The sequence below is a fragment of the Chroicocephalus ridibundus genome, chromosome 8 (genome assembly GCF_963924245.1).
Source record: "Chroicocephalus ridibundus chromosome 8, bChrRid1.1, whole genome shotgun sequence".
Lineage (NCBI taxonomy): Eukaryota > Metazoa > Chordata > Aves > Charadriiformes > Laridae > Chroicocephalus > Chroicocephalus ridibundus.
In genome coordinates, this window is record NC_086291.1 from 6,799,794 (window position 1) to 6,822,545 (window position 22,752).

The window sequence follows — 22,752 nt, forward strand, 5'->3', positions numbered from 1 at the left end:
TGCGACAAAATTTAAGTGAGGTTAAGTGAAGTAACGGAGGCCTTGTGGAGGGCACTGGGAGGATACTGGGGTTTATTAGAAAAAGGAAGAAGAATAAATTCTGGGCCTTTAAACTAGATTCGGATACCTATTAGGCTTTTGAGTCAGGGATTTGGCCTTCAGAGAGATATTTTGGGAACTTAAAAGTCACATTTAGATAATCCAGTCCCTGTTCCTAGCCAGTACAAGATTTGTTTCTTTCAGTATGTATTTATTTCCTCCAGTCTAATTATACATATCCCCAGTGACTGCTTTTTTTTTATGAATTCCCTCTATAAATGTTCATATTCTAAACCAGTCTCCCTGGGTTGTCTGCTTTTAATTTGCTGCAGGGATGAATTCTGAATCCTTACTTGCAGCTCAGGGTAAGCAATGTGAGTAATGGAAAGGAAAAAGACATTTTGCAAAACGAGGAACCATGTTGGTTTGATGCAGTTAAGTTTAAAACTTAGTGTTAGGGTATTTCTGTCATGACTGGATAAAATTGAAACCTCCTTTTCCCCCCTTGCCTTTCTTCCTGGGAGAAGAGGAGCAGGAATGACTTGCTTTGACCAAGCTTTCCTTTGGAAAGCCCCGTGGTCGCACAGGCGCCGACTTCCACCCTGGAGTTTCTGACATATCTGTCCAGCTGCAGATGTGAGAGAGGAAAAGCAGGTACCAAAGGCAAATCAAGCAAGAGTCAAAAGAAAAGCAGTCTCTTTGGTGTCACTCTCTGCATCCAGGCAGGGGAGATGATGAAAGGCTCCGTGTACGCTTCAGTAGCCTTCTCTTTTCTTGTTCCAGGTATCGGTTTGCCCCCTGAGGAGCAGAGGCGCAGGGATGCTGTGACTACTTACTCTTGTTTGTTTATGTTCATTTTGAAGAGACATGTGAGCAGAGCTGCCTGGGCTGCTCACGGCAAAGGAAATGGATCTCGGGGGAACAATTAATTTTGCTTGGCTATTTCTGAGCCAGGTGAAACCATAAAATGAACCTGTGTTCTCTCCATTGTCTAAATGGGATGTATTTATTTATTTTACATTTTAATGCACCACTGACAATTTATGGTGTGAGCCTCAATGAATTTTTAATAGAGAATTGATAGAAGAAAGGTGTATAACGTGGGAGATTAATAGAAAAGGTTATCAGACTTGAAAAAGAAAAAGGAAGGAAAAGACAGAGAGCTGATATTTTAATTAACTGCTCCCTGCCTGTGTTGTGATCCCAGAGACATGACGATTGAGTGCCAGAAGGCGAATCTGGTTGGAAATAAAGCGATTCCAGTCTTGCATTAGAGGTGAGAAATGAGACAGCGCTTCAGTATTCTCGAGTTGAATAATCTGGGTTGCTGTACGTAACACAAAGCAGAGTTTAATGGAATTAAGACAGTCTGCAGAACCGTGACTCAATGTGTTGGAGGGTAATAGTAATAAAAAATAATAAAAAATAGAATATAGTATATCAAATATAAATGATAAAAAGCAGAAATAGTTAAAAAAAGAAATAGTAGAAGTAAATATAATAATCGTAGAAAGGTTTGAGCTTCCCCTCTCTTAATCCTGCTCCTTTAAGAGATTAGATGGTTTAGGTTCAAACAAAGGACCAAATGCATTTGTATCCTGCGGATTGATCTGGCACGGGACTGTTGGACCTTTGGGTGGGCGTGTGGACAGGGATGACACTTTTCGATTAGGCCACTGCTGATGGGTGGTTGTGCCCAACTTAATTTTGCAGAGAGGAGCTGAACTCGGGGAACACATTAACACCTTCCAAATGACGCCCCGGGACTGTCAGTAATGCTTTTCTCTCCCCCTTTTGTGAATCCTGGCAATCTATTAATTGTGCTGCCGAAGAGCAGCGTCAGGGGAACAAAGCAATCAGTGCCACCATCTGCTGTGAGCAGGTTGGCCATGTTGAAGGGAATGCCTGTTACGCTCCTTTCTGTGGCTGAACCCCTCGCTCGCGCTTGCGTCCACATGTCCCGGAAATAACAGTGAGCAGAGTGTTAGACTGATAGAAAAAGGGGAGGCTCATTTTGAGGTGGAAAAGTAGTTGTGTTGCTCTCTGAATCTCTAGAAAATGAGTCATAGGACAGTTTTCCTATGGAAAACAAGACATTAGGACACTGAGAGCGCTAGTATAAAAACTAAAGATATTTTTAGAATTAAGTTTCTTATATCTCCAGTATTATGCTTGTCCCTGCTTTCTGGATAGAGATGCTGTTGTTTCATTTGTAGGTGTCCCCTGACAGCAGATACCAACATTTTACCCAGTCAGCTTCACAGCGAGCCGGGGACTGCTCAGACTTTGCTTATGCATGCATATCCCATCTGTATCTGGTCAGAGTTTCTGACCATTAAATACTTCAGATTAATTAAATCAAACTGACATTAAATAAATCAGAAGTGATGCTCGATAGCCAGTTCCACAAATTTGGGTTTTCTAACTGGAGATGATCAGGAGAAGGTCTGTTTGCTCTAACGCATGTGCAACATCTTTGGAAGATCAGGCTGTATGACTGGTCTCTTGTGAAACTCTTTGTCTATATGGGGTTGTTTGGTTTTTTTTCCCTATATTAGTTCATAATATCTGGTTTTGAATGACTGAAGAGAAAATTGTCTTTTTTTTTTTTTTTTTTTGAGTCTGGCTCATTTAGCAACAGAAGAGGAGTGAATGTATATTCTCTTTATGAAAAGTGTGTCCTGAGAGATTGTACAGCTGCTTAGTGATGGTTTGCAGTGTTTTCCTGCTGGATGCTTGCTCAAGGAAGCTGCATGTTTTGTGTATTAGAAAATGAGTGCTTGATTTCTGCCATGTAGACCTCTCCAGCACCTCACGCAGAAATGCTTCTTGTTCCCTACGTATGCATGTGACTTGTATTTAATATGGTTCCCTGCCTGACAGCAACTCACATAACAAAAAAAGAAAGGGAAAAAAAAAAATCAAACCCTGGAGGCTTATTTGTTGTGTTTAATGCTTTGAAAATGTTTGCTGGGAGAAATATTGATGTGGCAATGATGTGTGCACATGGCTTGTATCAGGGAATAGCTCTCAAGCTCAAACCTCACGGTGAGGGCAGCTGAGCAGTGGAACAGATTGCCCAGGGAGGTTGTGCTGTCTCCATCTTGGGGGTTTTTAAAACCAGACTGGAAAAAACGCAGAGTTACCTGCTCTGACCTCGGAGCAGGAGGTTGGACTTGATGACCTCCTGAGGTCCTTCGCTACCTGAATTTTCCTGTGATCCAATTAGGTTGTGAGCAACTTTGCAGAGGGAAGAAAGAAATCTTCTCCCCGCCACCACTTCCTATGTAAATTGATCACTAACAAAGGTAGATACCAGTTAGCTGTAGAGTCTTGTGCTTCAAGGGTGGTAACACTGAGAGTGATCTCATGACTCTCACAGCATTGCTGTTCGGTCCGGTTTCTAGCAGAAAAGCCACTGAAGTCACCATTGCAAAAGCACTGAGTGACTGGTGATCGCGCTGGCGCCGAAGGGGCCAGATATCTGTAGATTACTTCCTGCTGCAGTGGAAAAATGCTGATTTGTATCACAGGGCACCGGTTGTGCTGCGCCACTGGCACAGAGGAATAGACCAATTAATTGCTCGAGTTCATGTCTTGCATCTTTTTCAAACCCTAGATTAATGCAGGCAAAGCAAATTGTGCAGAGTGGTTGACATTTAATGAAATGATTTTCAGTGTTTGGAGGAGTGCTTTATGATCATCTACTATGGTGACAGATACACTAAAAAGCCATGAATACATTGCATAGATAAAAACATTATTACTTACAGTAGTCCAAAGGTGAGACTTGTTTGTCTTGCCTGTCTGTAAATCATGCAGCACACTTTCAGTTCCGTGTGGGTAGCAGCTTTTTGGAGTAAAAGCCTTAGAAAATTATTTTGAAAAAGAACATCCCTGGTTTTCTAATGCCTGGAAAAAACATAAAAGACTGAACCCATGTTAAATAATGGAGGGATAAGAGTTCTAGCGGAAACACCCATCTTTTGATATCTGTTTGACTCTGTCATGAAGAAGCAATGTTGAATGTGAAGTGAATCCTCTCCGTACAGGACAATCAGTGTCATCCTTATTGGGACTGGATGCGATGGAGGTCTTCTCTACTGCTTTTATTCGTGCTGAGTACTTTTTTTTTTTTTTCTTGCAGCAAAGAAAACTTGTGCCGAGTCGGATTTCACTTGTGACAATGGCCACTGCATCCCAGCCCGGTGGAAATGTGATGGCGAAGAAGAATGTCCTGATGGGTCAGACGAATCCGAAGCAGCATGCAGTGAGTAATAGAGAAAATTGGTGTTTTTCAAATGTCTTGTCTTATCAAAGCGTAGAGAAATTGGAGATGGTGTTCCCAACACTTGCAGGATGATCTGTCAACTTTTGCTTCTGCTAGAACAGAAATTAAAGACACAAAAGATTCAGGTCATTCGAATCAGACAGTTTCCAAACTTCCAAATGTACCAGTTTTCCAGACTGTGATACAGGCAGTGCTATCTAGTGTGTATTTCTGTCTGTAACAGAATTGAAAACGTCTCTAGCTGTGTTAGAGTTTATCTACTCGTAGGGCTCATGAGCAGCAGCCGTGCACAAAGATTCTCACCCACCCGGGATCAGGCCTTTGGGAGCTCAGGTTTGCAGTGCTTTGCATGGTAGCGCATTGCGATTTATCACCACTGCAGACAGCAACTCTTTCATTACAGAGGAACTTTGCAATGTTAGAGCACCGCTCAATTGTTTTTTTTATTATTATTTTTTCCTCCAAGAACGAATGAAGAAAAAAGCAGATGAAAGATGAGCAGTGTAAGATAACTAAAGCTGGGAGTAAGTATGACAGATGTTAACTGCAGGTAACACTTTTTAAAAACCAGTTGGTTCAGTAAGTGATTTTCATGTAGCACGTTTTATCTTGTTCTTTTGACTCTCTGAGGAGGTCCATTCATGCTCCATTGTTCTAGAACTGTGAAAGGTTGTCTGATGTTGAGTTGAAGGGGAAGCCAGGGATATTTTAATGAAAATGCTAACTAATATGTGGTCTTTTATTTGTGTGCTTACGTATGTCTGCAGATTTATTCTTGCACAGACCAAGAAACTAGTACAAACCATTCTATTGAATTTCCAGTCATGTACTTCACAAATATATTCCCAGGAGCCAGAAACAGTGTTGGAGGAAATATTTGATAAGATTTCAGCAGAATGGGGCACATAGAGGACTTCAAAATTAACCATACTTTTATTTTTAAGCCTAGTACCAGTCCTACTTTCTCCCTAATTAAGAAAGATGAATGCGCTTCTCTTGCATAAAATGAATGGAATCATTTGTGCAGCCATATACAGACTACAGAAAAAATTATTTCCAAAACTACATTAACATATTTATGTACTGTATGTGTTGGTCTTTTGCCCTGCATCCCCCTTAGTCAAAAGCTATCTTATTAATGCTGCTTCTGCTACCTGATTGTCTGGAGGCGGGGGGTGTGAATAACTAAGCAGCTGCATTCCCTGCAGTCTCTGTAGATCTCTTGTCAGAGGCCATGGCATGGACTGTGTATAGGCCATGCACAGCTAAGATCCCTGGCAATGTCTCTTAATCACCTTCCATTCCTTTTCTAGCCATATCACCTTCCATTTTTCCCCCTGCTTATTTCATCCTCTGGGGAAATCGGCCTTAAAACTTAAGTATCGCAAAAAAGACTTGACCTGAGCCTCTGATTGTTACAGTACGGGACTGCTGTCCTGAGAATAAAGTAATTTGTTCAGCTTTGTGTGATACTTTTTTTTTTTTATTGCTTGAAACCTTCTAAGGTTCTGCATTTCTCAAAAAAATAGATTGCCCTTGAAATATCTTCCTGCTGCTAATGGGAGTCAGCCAGCGTCACATCGGTGCAGGAAGAAATTTGTTCCCATTCTGTAGAACATACCTAACAGACGAATCGGGAATTCCTAGTGAAAGCAGCAGTACCTGTATGGATCAATTCTTAATTTTTTTTTTTATTTTTTTTTTTAAATACAAGGGCTTTAAAAGCAGCTCAAAGACTATGGCAATTACCATGCCGTATTTTATTTGTTTGTAGCTGCCTCGAGCAGATTTACCATGCTTTGCCTTAGCATAAGACTTGTAGGTTTTGTTATGAGTTTTAGCCAAAATGGATCAGTTTTTGTGTGGTGGATGCATGAACTTGTGTCTCGACTTTCACAGGATACTTGATACAAGCCTATGTCTGACTTGTGGCTAGCACACAGGAGAAGCCAATGTTTCTGTCTGTACAAGTTAAAAACTTGCCTTTGATTCTTACAAATGTCTGCAACCAGAATTTTGGAACTTTACTTGTTTTATAGGATTATTCAGATCTGAAGTTTACACTTAATCAGATGAAGATCAAGTAGTTTTAATCTTACGACTGTTGATAGCTATAGGCTTTAATTTGCACGGTAAGGACATTCTTTCCAGATGTTTTGTATCCTTGTCAAAGTATGTGTCATCTCAAAGGCTGATCGGATCTGCTTGGTGAGGAAACAGAATCAATCTGGTAATGCATAAGCACAGTGCTGGCTGGGGGGTTAATTCACGTGTGTTCACAGGTCTTCCTACCACCGCCGGTCAAGACGGCAGTGAGTTATAAACCTGGTGGACTATTAAACAAAAAACTGGAATGCTGGGCTTTGCTTTCAATTAGCACCCTTAATGTAAAAGGCCTAGCTCTTTGTGTGTGTAAATGCTCTTTAAGGGCAAAGAAGAGGCTGTAAAAACAGACAGAAAATGTAGCGAGAGGCAGAATGTATAGATGGACATTCCTGAATGGTCTCTCCCTCTGGTCCCATTTTCTTTCTCCCTGATGAAAGCAAGGCTGAGCTTTCTCCCTGTGGCTGAGGAACGACCGCAGGCCCCTGTGCCTGTCTCATTCTCCTGTTTAGAAATGCAGCACAGCCCTTTGGAGGAGCCGGCGCTGCAGAGTTTCCCTTGGGAAGGGGCAGGTTGGGAAATGGAGATTTCTCACCTCTGGCAAGATCAGACTGCTTTATAAAATCAATTGCTTTCAGACAGGCCACATAATTGCCAGCACCTCTGCCAGGATCTAGGGTTATTCCTCGATTAATGCAACATTGGGATATTGTCCATAGTCCATTTGAGCTAGGGAGGTTAAGAGCATTGCTAATGCTGACTGTTGCATTTTAGGAGTACTTCCAGCTTAGAATGTGATGAAAACAAGGCTGTTCCTCTCAACGTCTAGCCACCTGCTAAATGGCTTTTTATTTTCTGAATGCTTTTGTGGTGTGTTTTAAAATACATTTTGTGCTCTCTGATTGGTAGTTTGGGATGTTGTGTCCCCATCTCTCATGCTCGGTTAAAGGTAACAGATTGTGGTGTGGATTTTCTTGTTTTGGTTGGGTGTTTTGTTTTTTTTTTAATAACAGTAATGCAAAAACAAAACAGTACTTTGCTTTTTCTGTTTCCCAGTAAGATGGCATCACAGCTGGCCTGACTTGTGTCAGACCTGTGATGTCTAGGGCCTTTACTGCTATCTATGCAACTATTACTAAATTATTTAAAACTGCATTTTCTTCAAGCCACTGAATGTAGCTGGGAGCAGCAAGTGTAAGAATGTCTTTTTGAGTCCCATTGAATTCTCAATTGATGAGATATATAGGAATAGGGTTTGGGGGCTTGTAGAAGGTCAATTATTTTCTGGCATTGACTGATTTGGGAGAAGATGGCTACCTAAGCCTTTGTTTTGAAGTGGGTCATTATGAATAAGAAACTGCTTATATTTCTTCATTATTCTTCGAGCCGGAGCCTTAACCTAAACATAGTCTCACATCCATAGGTTTGTCCGAGTGAATTATTCATGTAACATATGAGTGTCGCTACTAAACCTCAGTGTTCTGCCATCTGTCAGTTTTTCAGTGCTATTATCTGTCTGCTGAATTTATTTTGTCTCATTTAATTTATATTAAGATTTCAAAGAAAAGCGTCCCCCTTTTCTGTAAGCTGATCTGTTCAGGGGCATCCTGCGGGCCGGATCTGTTCTCTCTGAAGTCATCATCAGAAATACTGTCAGTTTTGGGGAGAGATGTGTTTTATTATATTTGTTGTTTCTGTGTGGAAGCAGAATGAGTTCCTAAATCAAGAGAAGCAAAACCATGTGAACTCAGAAATTATTGCTATCCGCAAGGGGGAAAAGGGACCAAATTCACAATTTAAGAAGTTGTGTTGTTTGAGGCTGGGGGAGGGAGGAGAGGGAGGAGGAATTTAATATTGAAGAGAACAAAGTTATTTTGAGAAACATACCTAAAAAATGAAAAGAAATGGGATGGTGGGTGAGAGGTAACAAAGAAACATCATTTTCCTGTGCTGCAGCGATGTTCCTGGTGGGGAAGGGGAAGAGTTAGCACTTGGGCATGCCAAATTCTGGAATTCTGGCCTCATCTTCCTTGACCGAAGCCTTTTTAGATTCAGCAATTGCCTGAACTAGGCCTCTGTTTAGGAAGGGCTGGCTATTGGTACATAAAACAATAGAATAAAACAATAGAACCACTTTGGCCTTGCAGGATACATGCCAAGGAAATAGCCAGGAGAGAAGCAGGCGTGTCCTCCTGTTTGGTATCAGCCATTGCTGCTTCTCCCTCCCTGCCGTGAGGGAGAGCCTACACTGGGTGCAGAACTGCCATTGCTGGAAGGAGCTCTGCAATGATAATGGATTTCATCTCCGTTGTGCCAGCTTGTTAGTATGCAAGGAGCTCCCCACAAGTCGTTAAAAAGGATAGCAGAGTATCTGGAAGTAGTGGGAGCAGAGTTAGTGCCTCTGTCAGCCCGACGCCTGCGACTCCCACACACCTCACCAGCAGCTGTTTTGAGATACAGAAAATATTTTTGACCCCAGAGTAGGCTCAAACACTGAGGATTTTATAATTGCTTGCTGGAAGGCTGTACAGCAACACGCCTCTGCCAAGTGCAAGGACATCTCTGGTAGCCTACATGTACTCTCTCATCGAAAAGCCCACCCTGGCCGGAGCCCCGGACTTATTTTTCATTGCTCTCGCTAAAAGCAACCCAGTGTGGCCCGATGATCCCCCTAGAGCAGTAGTGCAGCCACTGCTGATATGCACAGGCGTTTGCTTATGCATATGGAAAGATTCCTCACTATTTTCTTATCCAGTTTCTTGAAGCTGAGAGAGAGGGGGAAGGGAAGTCATTTCTCTTACTGAGCTAACAGAGACCTCCAGCACAATGAATGTTACCCACCTAATGCTGTTCCAGCACAGGTACGGAATCATTCTGCTTTTATACAAGGAAGAAATTTTAAATTTCCCTCTGAAGTATTTTGATTATTTAACCAGTGACTTAAACAAAAAAATCTCTAGAGAAAAATAAAAACAAGTGCTTACAAACAGTAACAGCACTGATGGGAACACAAATTAAAGGGGTAGAGCAAGTGAAAATCTAAGCTGGCAACTCTTGCCTTAGGACATTGTATATATAATGAGATCGAGGAATGCAGGCAGCATAAACTCACCACTTACTACTTTATCAGATATGTGACATTCTCCTAGTTAAGAGCAGAAATTATTATACAGAAAGGTACAGTAGGGTGTTATGAGGAAGAAAAAGAGAAGGAGAGACCTGAATTCATATTGCATTTAATAGGGGAATGATTTAATAGGGCAGGTTTAATAAGCAGCAGTCCTGGAAACAGATTTTAAATGGAAATGGAACATAAAATCAAACCCTGAATGTTGGTTTGAAATACAGTACCGGTTCATGCATTTTTTTGTTTTGAAGTACATGTCACGAGTCGTTCAGGGAGATGTATCCAAACTTGACAGTTATATTTTTAATGGGTATTTTCCATGGTCCTAGGCACTCTGTGGGCTGCTGCTGTGTATGCTGATCTGTCACAGTGGTGATCAGTTCTGTCCTCGTTTTCTGTTCAGTTGCCCAAATGCAAAATTCTGTAGTTGTTGGTAGTGCTGATAGCATTGCTCACCCCCAAACGCACAGTCCTCTCCCAGCTCTCCATTCACCCCAATAGATATTATATCTTTATTATTCTCCATTGATTCAGATCCCATGCATGACTGAGTGAGTTTGGTGACATTACTGCGCTTTTGTGGATAGAGACTTAATAAATTGTTCCCTACCCTTGGAGAATTTATCCTGGAGAAGGGTGAACTGTCTCAGGGCATCGCATACACTGGGCCATTGAACTTCAAGTGGCAAAATAAAAAAAACTAGGCCAAATCAGCCAGGCACAGCCAGATACCAGGTTTTAGGACTTGGGGCAGTAACAGAGAGGATTTTTTTATTTTCTTCCTTATTTTTTTCCCCCGAACATTAAAAGCAGATCTGTTTGTATATAGGTGATAAGGTGGGGGGGGGATTGTAAATGCAGTGGAACATGTAAATTAAAGACCATTGTACTGGATTAACTTGTTACAGATCATTTGGGGAATTAATTAAGATGATGTTAGTGTTAGGTGTACAGGCGTGCATTTTAACAACAGTCCCGCTACATTAACTGGCTATTGACAGCATAAAATACAGCAGCTTCAGTAGTCTTGTCACTGTCCTCCTGCAATCGTCCCCCTGTCACCATCTCCCATGGGCTGTTGGGAGCATTGCTGAATTACTGCAGCTGAGGACCATATCCCAGGTTTCTACCACATCTGTAAAGCAAATAAAGGACAAGGTGCAGGATGTGGAAACACCTCTAGAGCTGCAGGATTCTCCCAGCGTGACACAAAAGAGGCAGTCTCATTTTCCAGATGCCTAGACCAGTTTGTAGGGCTAATGATGAAAGCTTTGATTTGTCAAGGTGATCAAATTTATTGGGACAGAATAGAATGAAAAAACCCCCGTGACCATCTCTCCATGAAGTCACAGAATAATTTAAGATAGGAGGGACCTCTGGGGGTCATCTAGTCCAATGCCCTGCTCAAAGTGGACCCCTGTCTTTTTGATCACCCTTATTAATGGAAAAAAAAAATCCCTATATATCACCACAACTTCCTTTGTTGTAGGATGTGACTGTCACCTCCCATCCTATCATTGTGCACCTCCGAGAACAGTCTGGCTCCATCTTCTTTAGTCCCTCCCATTTTGTAGTTGAAGGCAGCAATAAAATCTTCTTTTAGTCTTCTCTTCTGATGGCTGAAAAAATGCTGTTTCCTCAACCTCTCCTTGTATGTAGTCTCTCGTTGCACATTTTTTTTGTCAGATAATTGGAAATTGCACAATCCTACAACCAGGATACAGCTTTTGCATCATTCACTCACCTCTCAAAGTTTTACCGCATCCAAAATATAACATAAAAATCAATTCATTGTTATGTCTTTAGTATGCTACTTAGCTTCCAGGACTACTTAGCAGAGGGTTCCAGACTCTCAAAAACTCCATGGAAGTGTTTAACAATACACTAGAGATGGGCAAGACTTGTTGAGGCCTTTCAGAAGGCTAGTAGTTCCCTACGAATCATGACTCATAGTCCAGTGCAGACTTTTAAAAGTCCTCCTTATCCAAAGTGTATATAACTCTTCAAACTCTCACAAATGTCCCTTTACTCCTGATTTAATCATCCTATCTCAGCCAGTGTATACTTGCTTCCCAAGCGCCTCTGATTCCTTAACCACTGGAACTGCTTCGAATGCCTCCCAGGTGTGTCCTTATTGAGCAACCCCAAGTTGACCTCAATATCCCAAAGGACACAAAACCGTAGGTAGTAACACAAGAAGCCTTTGATAGGGTAAGGAACCAAATCCAGTTTTTCCTGCATCCTGTTCCTTTTCTTGAAGCGTGTAATTATCCTTTTACATCAAAGGGAAGTCAGCAAAGTCAAAGCCTAGCTGTTTATCCCGAGTAGTGGGATAACTTTATCTGTGGCTCATGGGCAGTGAATTACATCTCCTTTTTGATGAGTACATGGCTGTGGTGGTCTCAGCATTTTACTTACCTAGAGATGTAAATGAATTTAGTGTACGTAGTGATTGTGCTCCAATTCTACCAGAGCTAAAGTTTTAGTACTTGTTGAAAGCAAAATGTGTTTTTCCTTTAAGGGAAGTTGGTTAGAGCTTACATCTCAGAAATGACCTCTTCAGAGAGCTGAGTCCAATAGGAAAACCAATAGAAAATACCTATGGAGTCTTTTCTGATGTTTTTATTTTCTTTTCTTAAGCAGTGTTTACCTTGCAAGAAAGTCACTTTTTCATGTAGCACTGCAAGCTTTGACATTTGCAGTGTTCTGTACCTTAGATCGACTTTGAGCTTTTGCTCATTGACTGCTACTAAGATTTAAACGCTGGCATTTAAATATTTTTCCTGTTGGTCTAATGCATTCATGCAGTTCATAAACAAGAATGGTCGTAAAAGAGTTTGATGCTGCCTTTTTATGGCTATAATTAATCTTGCAGTTACTTCAATAGGAGAGAATAGCAGGAAAATGAAAGTTGAGCATGTGAAGCTCTTGTATGTGTAATTATTTAACAGTCCATAACTATTGAACTAGTAAAAACTTAAGAGGTTTTCAGAAATCTCAGACAGCTTTTCTGTTGCCTAGTGCTTTCATTTTTTCTGTTCTCTTGCTGCTTGCTTTCTGAAATGCAGGTTACCTGATTTATATATTTATATTTTTCCTTGTTTATTGGTGGGAGGGAGGGATCACGGTTGGTTTACTTACTATGGCTGAGGTGAAAAGAAAATAATTTCTAGGAATCGAAGGCAAAACATAATTTGAAATGTTCTGCTAACTGAATGAAGCAGTGTTGCACTGCAAGAGCACAGAAGGCAAATCTTTTCTCCTTTCTTAAATAGGTGTATTACGATGTGAGGAAAATAAGTGAATATCAAGTTATATTATTTTAACACTTCTCATGTCTACAGAGCTGCTGTGTTTTAGTATCATAATGAATTGTATGTTGAAGCTGTGCCTAGTTCTACGACCTTTTCCTTGATAGATACTTCTCCTTTCTTTCTCCATTTCTGCAGTTGTAGCATCATGTTTTCATTCAGGACAAGCTCCCACTGAAATCATTTGCAGTTTTAATAAGGGTCTCGTGATACTCCATCCTGCTTCCTTGAGGATTAGGATCGTGATTAAGACTGGTTTAATATGCAGTCTCTGCATGCTTTGGTAGATAATTTATGTAATTTAAACCTTGCACTGGAGATCTTTAATTCTCTGAAATGCTCTCAGTCAGATTGTGCTCTGGGGTGAGGCATGGCGCTGTCGGCACGTGTGAGGGTAGTTGGATCTTCACCCTGTGCGTTTGTGGGATGCAATGAGCTTCCGTAGCTGCCGAGAGCCTTAATCGGGGCTTTGCTTTAGCAATAGCTTCAAGCCTCCTTTCTAGGGACGCTGTATTCAGTGACTACATTTGAAGTGACAGATTTCAACTTGCCCATTCCATCTTGTGTTTTAACATGTTTAAACACGTTAAGAATCCTTTGCATTAAAATACAAAGGACTTAGCTCAGTAGCTTTGTTAGACCGCGTATGCTTATACGTTCCCATATGAATGGACTCATGCCAGTTATTGCACCATTTTTCTGGCTTATACTGACAGGGTAGTCATCTTCCCATGTCATTTGAGTTCTCTAAGTGTACTGTTGTACGAGAGTCAAGTTATTGTATGAAGACTGTGAATTCTCTGTTTTGGCATAGAGCTTGCAAACACTAGTCATTTTAGCACAAACGTAACTGTGCTTCCCTCCCCCCTTTTTTTTTTCTGTACAGGGAGAAGCATGTCTAGCATGTTTGACAATCAGCGATTTCATTTCTAGCCATTGTGTATGCATTTATATTATACATGCGTATTTAGAAACGCACATATGCAGAAACACAAAAAAATGATGGTATGCTGTTCAAGCATTTCAGCAGGTATGTCGGCTCTGTATGGAATGTGAATGAGGAATAGCGAATAACATACTGAATTCTGCTAGAATTTGTATGTTTCTGCTTCAGTTCCTGCCTCTAGCCGTGCTGCAACTGTCAAACTTGGAGCTGAGTTGTGTGAACCAGCAGGGTTATTTGTAATGAAGTAAAGGTGTAGGTGGTGGGGGAAAGCCTTTTCTTCTCAGCCACAGGTCTACACACCACTATTCTTGTGCAACAGCCTAAACGCATTCAATTAAAATTGCCATCTGAGCTGCCGGTTCCATCCTATGAAAAACAGGTGGGGTTTCTTTGCACATATATAAAAGATGAAATGCTCGCTCCCAGATAAGCAACACAATTACTTAATAGCAGCAGAGTCTTTTCAGACTTACTTTCTTTTGCACATATAAGAGTGAGGATATATTAGAAATTAAGTCTGTGCTCATCTACTGAATACTTCTTTTTGCCCTGAGTTCTTCATGTTCTGTTGGTCCCTTTGAGCAGCAGTTCATTCGTTTGTACCTTTAACACCTCAGATCAGTTGTCACCTGAGTGTGAAAAGGCAGCATGTTCATTTGGGATGAGCTCGGATCTTGATGCAGCAATTGCCTCTTTGTGGCCATGCAGATGTTACCAGCAATGGTGCAGGATGGCTTCCTTCCAGCTGCTGTGGCTGCTGGAGTTGGCGTTACGTGGAGGATGACGCTGCACTCAATTTTTCCTTTAGGTATGAATTTTTAAAAAGCCCTGGCTGCTGTTTGGTATACTCAGTTCTTTGATGGAACAGTGAGGAGATACCACAATGGCAGATACAAGGGGAAGTACCAATGGTGCAACATACTTAGGCAAGCTTTTTGTTTGAATTGAAAAAAGGTGCAGACCCCAAGTAACACGAAAAAGTATTTTATGATGAATTCTGGCAGTTTCCTGGAGACCTGTATAATTTTTCTTTCTATAATTTTTATCACTCATCTTGGCAGGTTTCATTATGTTTGCTCATCTAGGGACCTTTTGTGGCTTTATTCTCCCTATTGATACGAAGCACTTTTGCGACCATAATCTCTTTTACAAATGGGTATGGTCTCAGTGCTGCTCGACTCCTTTATCCTTTGTATAATTTTGTCCCCCTAGCATTCTGTGGGGCTTTTTCCTCCCTTGTTTTGATTAGAATCAGGGTAATCTCTGTGAAAGAGAGAAAGAAAAAGAGCCTGGGAAGAGGGAAAATGAAAGAGCAGCTGCTGATGCAGAGGCTCAGAGAGCCCCACGGGTGCATGCCGGACTCTTAGCCACAGTTGAGAGACTTCTGAAGAGGCTGTGTTTTCATCGCCGTTTGTAACCAGCGGGCTCTCGATGAAGCCCAGCATGCGGTCTGTGAGCATTCCTTCTTCCCAGCGCTCGGGGTACAGAATTGCTTCTTGATTAGCCGGAGAAAGAAAGGGAAGGAGGCAGTGTGTACACGTGCACTTGTACGTGAGCCCCCCAGTCTCATTTATACTCTTGAGCATCTGGAGAAGCGGCGCTGCCTCCGCTGGACCCGATCTTCCCTGAAATATTGGTGCTTATGTGGCTGTTCCTGGGCTGGCACCGACTGCAGAGCGCCCTCTCCGCTGACAAAGCCGAGGTGTTCCGGAAAAGGTGGCAACTAGTCAATTAGTAGCCTGACATGGTAGATAATTCCAGTTATGGCCTCCTCCCTGTCTCTAACCTCTCTGACCATGTGTTTAATGATATTTCAAAGCAGGAACTGAATAGTTGCTCTGCTTATCCGGTACCTGTAAGTGCAACTACTGATGTTTCACTTTTAAAAGTATTTGATTGCTGGCGTGTTTTGGGAACAGCATGTTAATCAAATAGGTTGCTTCAGCTGAAAATGACTGGGAGGAAATAAGATAAAATGCTATTGGTAAAGTTTTCTAATCTTCTAGATTTATCAGAGTGCACCAAGCTTTTATATAGTTTACGTAAAATGAAAAAACCCACCCTGTAATAATAGATTTAATTAAATTAATCTGTGAGAAAAAAAAAATTGAAGTGGGCTTTGGAAGAGGTAATTCAAATCTCTCAACCAGTCAGATACGATGTTTTGTTTTTTACAAAGGAAAAACATGTTTAAGTTTCTCATTGGGCTTTTGATTATTTTAATCAATGGTTTCTTCCCAGCTTGCACAATATGTTCATTTATAAGAAACGGCAATACTGTGGAAGATCACAATAGAACAATCTATGTTTTTTCTCATAATTAAAGTTCCATTCTGTTTCCATAATTACCTAACTGCTTATCTGATGTTAAACACAGAGAAACAGTTCCTGATCCATTATATTCAGTCCAGACCACAAACTAAACTGCTTTTAAGGGATTAAAGAAACATTGTCAACCTTAAAATTACATTTTTAAATCCTTCTTGCACTTAACTACTCTACTACAAGCCCCTTTTAAATTGTACTTCTATACGATAACCACCAAGCACTTTACAAACTGTGATTAAACTTGGTGGTTATTTCAGTGCTGGGAGGTGTGTGAGGTGCTTCGGAAAAGCAGATCAAACATGGGTCCTGTAATAGCATTCGCCATTTCCTTTATAATTAAGTAATTGTGTTTGCAGCAGAGCATTGCTGAAGCCGGGGGGCTTCTGCCCAGGCCTCTGCAGCTGCCTTCTAGGAGAGACCTTACGGCTGTGCTGGAGCTACTCCCATGGGTAGAGTGGGTCTTATATCAGAACAGACTCAAGTAAAGCAAGAAGACTAATGAAACAGAGGAATAGCAGGAGGAGCATAACGAAGATTATAGTAATAAGGTCATCTGAGGCCAAGCATGACTTGACTGTTACCCTTATATATACACGTAGATATACAATAGAAGCAGAGATACATAATTCCATTAACAAGATTATTATAGGTTTGGCAAAAGTAGCCTGTGAGAGCGGATATGAGGAAGAGAAACAGCATGAGCAAGAGGTGGGAGAGGACGCTCTGTGCAAAGGGCAGGGTGAGCAGCAGTTACGGTAGGAGGGAGAAAGGGAAGGGGTGTGAGAAACAGGAGTCTGGTGCCGGTGGTGGAGCAGCTGCTTCTTCTTTCCACGCTGAAGTAGCGATAGCAAATTAAGATATTGGTACATGTTTCTCCGGAGACAAAGTAGCTGAGATGGAAGTCTGGCAGTCAAGAAACCTGGGAGTTTTTTGGCTCTGCTGCTGCCTGGTGGTGGGACCATAGAATCGTATCATAGAATCATTTAGGTTGGAAAAGACCCTTGGGATCATGGAGTCCATCCATCAACTCCACTCTACAAAGTTCTCCCTTACACCATATCCCTTAACACCACATCTAAACAAAGTCTTAAAACACATCCAGGGATGCTGACTCCACCACCTCCCTGGGCAGCCTATTCCAGTGTCTAACCACTCTTTCGATGAAGAGTTTTTTCCTAATGTCCAGCCTAAACCTACCCTGCTGCAGCTTGAACCCATTCCCTCTTGTTCTATCACTAATTACCTGTGAGAAGAGACCAGCACCAACCTCTCTACAACTACTTGAAAGGACATTGTAGAGAGTGATGAGGTCTCCCCTCAGCCTCCTCTTCCTCAAACTAAACAGTCCCAGCTCCTTCAATCGCTCCTTATAAGATTTATTTGCCAGGCCCTTCACCAGCTTCATTGCCCTCCTCTGCACTCGCTCCAACACCTCGATATCTCTGTCATATTGAGGTGCCCAAAACTGGACATGATACTCAAGGTGTGGCCTCACCAGTGCTGAGTACAGGGGAACAGTCACCTCCCTACTTCTGCTGGTCACACTATTTCTAATACAAGCCAGGATGGCATTGACCCTCTTGGCCACCTGGGCACACTGCTGGCTCATGTTCAGCCGCTTGTCAATTAGAACCCCCAGGTCCTTTTCTGCCGGGCAGCTCTCCAGCCACACTTCCCCAAGCCTGTAGCGCTGCATGGGGTTGTTGTGGCCCAAGTGCAGGACCCGGCACTTGGCCTTGTTGAAGCGCATTCCATTAGCATTGGCCCATTGGTCCAATCTATCCAAGTCTCTCTGTAGAGCCTCCATATCCTCATGTAGATCAACACTCCCGCTTAGCTTCGTGTCATCTGCAAACTTGCTGATGGTACACTCTATGTCCTTATCAAGGTCATCAATAAAGATGTTAAACAGAAATGGTCCCAACACTGAGCCCTGAGGGACACCACTTGTGACCAGCCGCCACCATAGGTGAGTGAATTAGTTAAAAGTGTCACCATCTGCAAAAACAGTGGGGTGATTTTGTCAAAGCTGCTTGCAGGGGTACTGCTGTATCTTTCTAGGTGGTTGGAGTAAGTCTGTTGATTATATTCCTCTTTGATAGGCACCAGCTGATAACAGGGCTATGAATTGTAGTTGGATATTACCACGGGATTAGAAGTTCTTAATCGTGATACTCTTCTTGGTCTAATTTCTTGCCAGGTATTTTTTATTAACTGAGTAAAAGTTGAAGACATGGGGACATTTTAAGTTGAATGTTGCTCTGTCTCAATCCTTTACTTAAATTTTTTCCACACCTCTTTAGTAAGATATTTTCTTAAGTTACCATTTTCTAAGAAGCGAAGGCAAGGAGTCAAGCCTCAATGTTTAGAATTGCACAAGGAAATCTCTACAGGCTCTGGGCTGAAACTTTTGAAAAAGATTACCAATTTTTAAATGCACCTATTTTGGGTGCTTGACAGTGTAGGCAGTTTCTTCTAAGCTGAATGCCCTAAATTAATGGCTTTGAAGAAGCAATTTCTTTTGCAGACTTTACTTTTCTAGTGCTAGTGGGAAGGGGGCATCTGGCCATGTCCATGCTTTAATATCATGTGCACATGCATCAGTAGTTTAGTGAGGGCAGTGAGGTGCACAGGCTCTGACAAAAACTGATCATAAGCAACTTCTTCAAAATCATCTGTGTGAAAGTTTAAAATAAAAAAAAGGGGGGGGGGAGTTTTGAACCTGTGTAGCCTTCAGGCACAGAGCATCCCTTCCATATGTGCTCTCAGATTTTGCATCTTGCTGTTATGCTGTAGCTGGACTTTATTTTCCTGAAATTTAAAGGTCACTATTGCAACTTCCAGCTGCTGTTGGACTGGGAGCATGGAGTTTTGGGGTTTCTAGAAGTCAGCCCATCATTGCAGAATAGCAGTATGACATTGCCTCGGTACCAGTCACACTCCATTGTTCAGTGTGTTTTGACCTATTCCTTGTTACTTTTCATGAGTCAGTAATCTTGGTTGTGAAGGTTTAAGGAGAAATATTTAAGCAGTATTGTATGTCAGGATTATGGAGAAAAAGCAGAATTTTGATTGTTCTTCTTTTTCCTTCCTTTCATTGCCAGACTGTGCTGGTGCAAACATTACACGTTGTTCTATTTGAAATGCAGAATTATCCTTTTAAACGATACTTGCAATGAAAAACAGAATCTAAACTGTTGGTGGCCTCCAATTGCTGGTGGCCTGAACTCTGAGCACAGTTTGAGTCCTAATATGAAGGAGTTTCTGTTTATCTTATAGTGGCCATTGCACTGTGCTTATGCATACCAACTTCTATACACGCGTATGTCAAAGTTCCGCATTACAGTTTCTTTCCACGGATGAGTGAGCAAGGAATTTCCATGTGTGTGGCTGTTTTCTTTATGAGATGGGAGCCCATGATATTTTCATCCTATGGTATAAAATACTGGTTTTAAAGGTTGGCTTCAGGACCGTCAGGAGACAGTCTGTAATGTGACTGCATTTAGTAACATAAATCAAAGTCCTTTTCTTTTGGCATATATCTAAGAAGCTATGAGGAGTTAGTCATGGTGATTTCTCAATACCAGGGAAACGACCACTGTGAAAACATTTCAAAGGGAAATAGCTTGAAGCTATAGAATGATGTTTAGAAAAGGCCAATTGAAAATAAATAAAAAAAGTAATCCCTGTTATACAGAATAAATGGAGGAGACATCTCTAAAACTGTGTAAAAGAAATAAAAAAGTGTCTGGGATTAGGGTTCCTGAGAAAAGTGTGTTCAATGATTATGTAAAATCAGGAACTTCCTAGTTGTGGGATCAGTTCTTACCTTTTCATAGCCCAACAACAATTCTGCATATTCTTCTCCTTCACTTGGATTTTTTTTTTTTCATTCATCTCCTGTGGTTCTGGCTTGGAAGAAGCAGGTTTTTTCCAAAGAGTGTAAAGCAGCTGCCACTGGGAGCTGTTGTGTAACATATGTCCCAGAAGGAGTGAATACATCCCTCTCTGCTCATCAAATATTATGAGAACTAGGGCTGATGTTTCTGGCTTTCAAGACACATTTTCTCTCCTACTGAGTCAAAGGAAAAATTTTGATAGTTCAAACCTGCACATGTGCTGACTTAGTTCCACTGTACTGTAATTACTTAACCACTTTCCCAAACCCCAGGGATATTTAGAGATCAAACCTGACTGGATCAAGAAAATGGAGAGGTTTGAGAGGAGGAGAAGAAGGAGGAACTGCAGCATGCAGTCCTCCAGCATGACGATTCAATGCACAGTTATGGTAACCATGGGTAAGACATGCCAATACATGGATGCACGAAATCTATCTTCTAAGAAACATTTGCTATGCCTGGAGCTCCTGCACATCGTGTAGTGTGTAGGTGCTGTCAGTTAAAACCATATTATGAACTGGACCTAGACAGCAGAGAGATTGGACAGAGCAAGTCAGGTTGTTCTGTTGATTAAAAGTCAACAAGAGCGTGTTATATCATCGTCTTGAATATGATCACAGAATTTGCAGTCAATTTTCTCCATACCCTGGTTCCTTAAGACTAAGAACTATTTCAAAATAGTGCTGCAATCTGGATGCTGGGGCAATTTGTAGGCTCATTTTAGTCTTTTGGAGGGCCTCATGGTGTTACCTTTATTGAAAAGGCTGAGGTAATCAATGAATACACTTAAACATTGTTACAAGCACACTTCTCCGCTCATAGTCAATCAGGATATTGGGGTTGTTTCGAACAGTAAGAAGTGGGTATTTGATTTTGCTGATTTCACGTGGTTACTCTTGTTTGGTTTGTTTTGTGGGGCTTTTTTTAACCCGACAGGATGAAGACTTCTTTATGCATTCAGACACTTTTCATACTTCCAGTTGCTTTTTAGGGGAAATGTAAGAGACTCTTCCATTTACATTTTGAAGGTTACATTGGTTCAGCTCAGCCTTTGTTATTAACTCCAGCCTGGGATCATCAGAAGTGTGTGGTGCTGCAGGACTAGACTGTAATTGTGACACGGATCAAAATCTCTGCCATGCTATCCTTCCCCTCTTCTGAAAGCAGATTAGCAGACTGGCATCTGTTTCCCTCAGGGAAGATAGCACAGATGCCCACACTGCAGAGAAGCCGACTCACAGCGGCATAGCTGACCTTTCTGCAAGGCGTAGAATGATTAATGGAAGGTGCACGCGTGCTTGCCAGCCATCCCATGTCCCTGATGTTAGACAGGGATGGTGGCTTCTTGCTACTCATGGCTTAGTGTGAAGCGGGGCTTGGGCAGGTGCTTTGACTCTTACAGCAAAGCTCTTACAGTCTGCTAGACCCTTTCCCATTGACCTCCATGTGTCTTCTCTCCTGCTGTTGGCAGGTGGAAAAACCTACATAAAGACAGTTCTGTCTCATTGTCAGAGGTGTTTTGGAAAGGTCAGGCACTGCGAGTGCAAGTTATTTAAAGTTCTGACATCAGACTCCCTCAAGTCTTAGGTGGCTGCATAAGAAATTATAGCTGACCTGCATAGGAAATGAGGTGTACTTTCAACTTGAAAGTCATAAAAATTACCTTATCTAGACCAAATGCAATCTTACCTACTATACAGGTGACAAAACCTTGTTTTGGAGATCTATTTTAACTCTTTTAGTTACAGAACGAAGTCTTCCTACCGAAAAAGTTAAAAAGCCCTTGCTATGTGGGTCAGATTCTGGCAAATAAAAAACAACAAACCAGTCACTGGGTTACCAAATAGCTTCAGATGCACCAGAACTAGTGAAGTTTGATTTTTCTCTCACCCCCCCCCCCTATTTGTTTATGTCCTGGCTTGGTTGACCTTTTGGTGCATAAGAGGGTAAGAATTCCAATTAAAAGCTTTCCTCAGTTCCCTCCTGCGTGGATTATTTGTCTTCCAATATCGGTTGAGTTTATATGGCAGCCTTTCGTCTGTCAGGGTATTCTGCCCAGTCAGGTGTTTTCACTGACCTTATAGGAACTGTCCTTGAGACCTCTTATCTTTTTATTTTATCTTTTATTTTCTTTGATTTGGCCACTGCACTTAGAATTTGTGAGGGCAGATAAATAGATTGGGGTTTTATTTATATACGGAACTTTTGTTTCCATAGGAAATCAGTGTAAGAACCTGTAATATTGAAAGTTGAAGCAATTACAGTCTAGGTACACGGGGTAGTTAGATAATAAAGACACTGAATAAGTAAGGAAAGACAGAAGTATGAATGAAAAGTTTATGGCCAGACATATTATGGATTGTAAGGAATTCTTTAGCTGGATGAAAAGCAAATCCATATATAGTGTGATACTGGTCAATGAGAGTGAAACAGTAAGCCACAGTGGCAAAAAATGAGAAAATACTAAGAATATTTCTAACATCTGTTCAGAAAGAGGAGGAAAATGACACATTTGCAAATTTAACAACATGCCTGCTACTAAACAGCAGCTATTTTTGTGTTTTTAAAACAGAAGTACTGGCAAACTCATTGAAAAGAAACCAGCCAGCGAGTTTTCTGATCTGTATTTTGATTTTTATTTTTTTAAGAAACTTTTATTACTATTTTTTTTAACAGATGTTGGAACATTGGTGGAAGTTTCAGTACGT

At 41.4% G+C, this 22,752-nt stretch overlaps 1 protein-coding gene across 2 annotated transcripts in view; it reads left to right on the plus strand.

Moving 5' to 3' along the window:
* The window catches only part of LRP8 (LDL receptor related protein 8), a 188,791-nt gene that overhangs the window by 107,828 nt on the left and 58,211 nt on the right, over positions 1 to 22,752 (plus strand). For both annotated transcript variants that reach the window (XM_063344144.1, XM_063344143.1), the window contains exon 3: positions 4,187 to 4,309. In XM_063344144.1, coding sequence (XP_063200214.1) covers positions 4,187 to 4,309 — 123 coding nt within the window. The remainder of the gene's footprint in view (positions 1 to 4,186; positions 4,310 to 22,752) is intronic.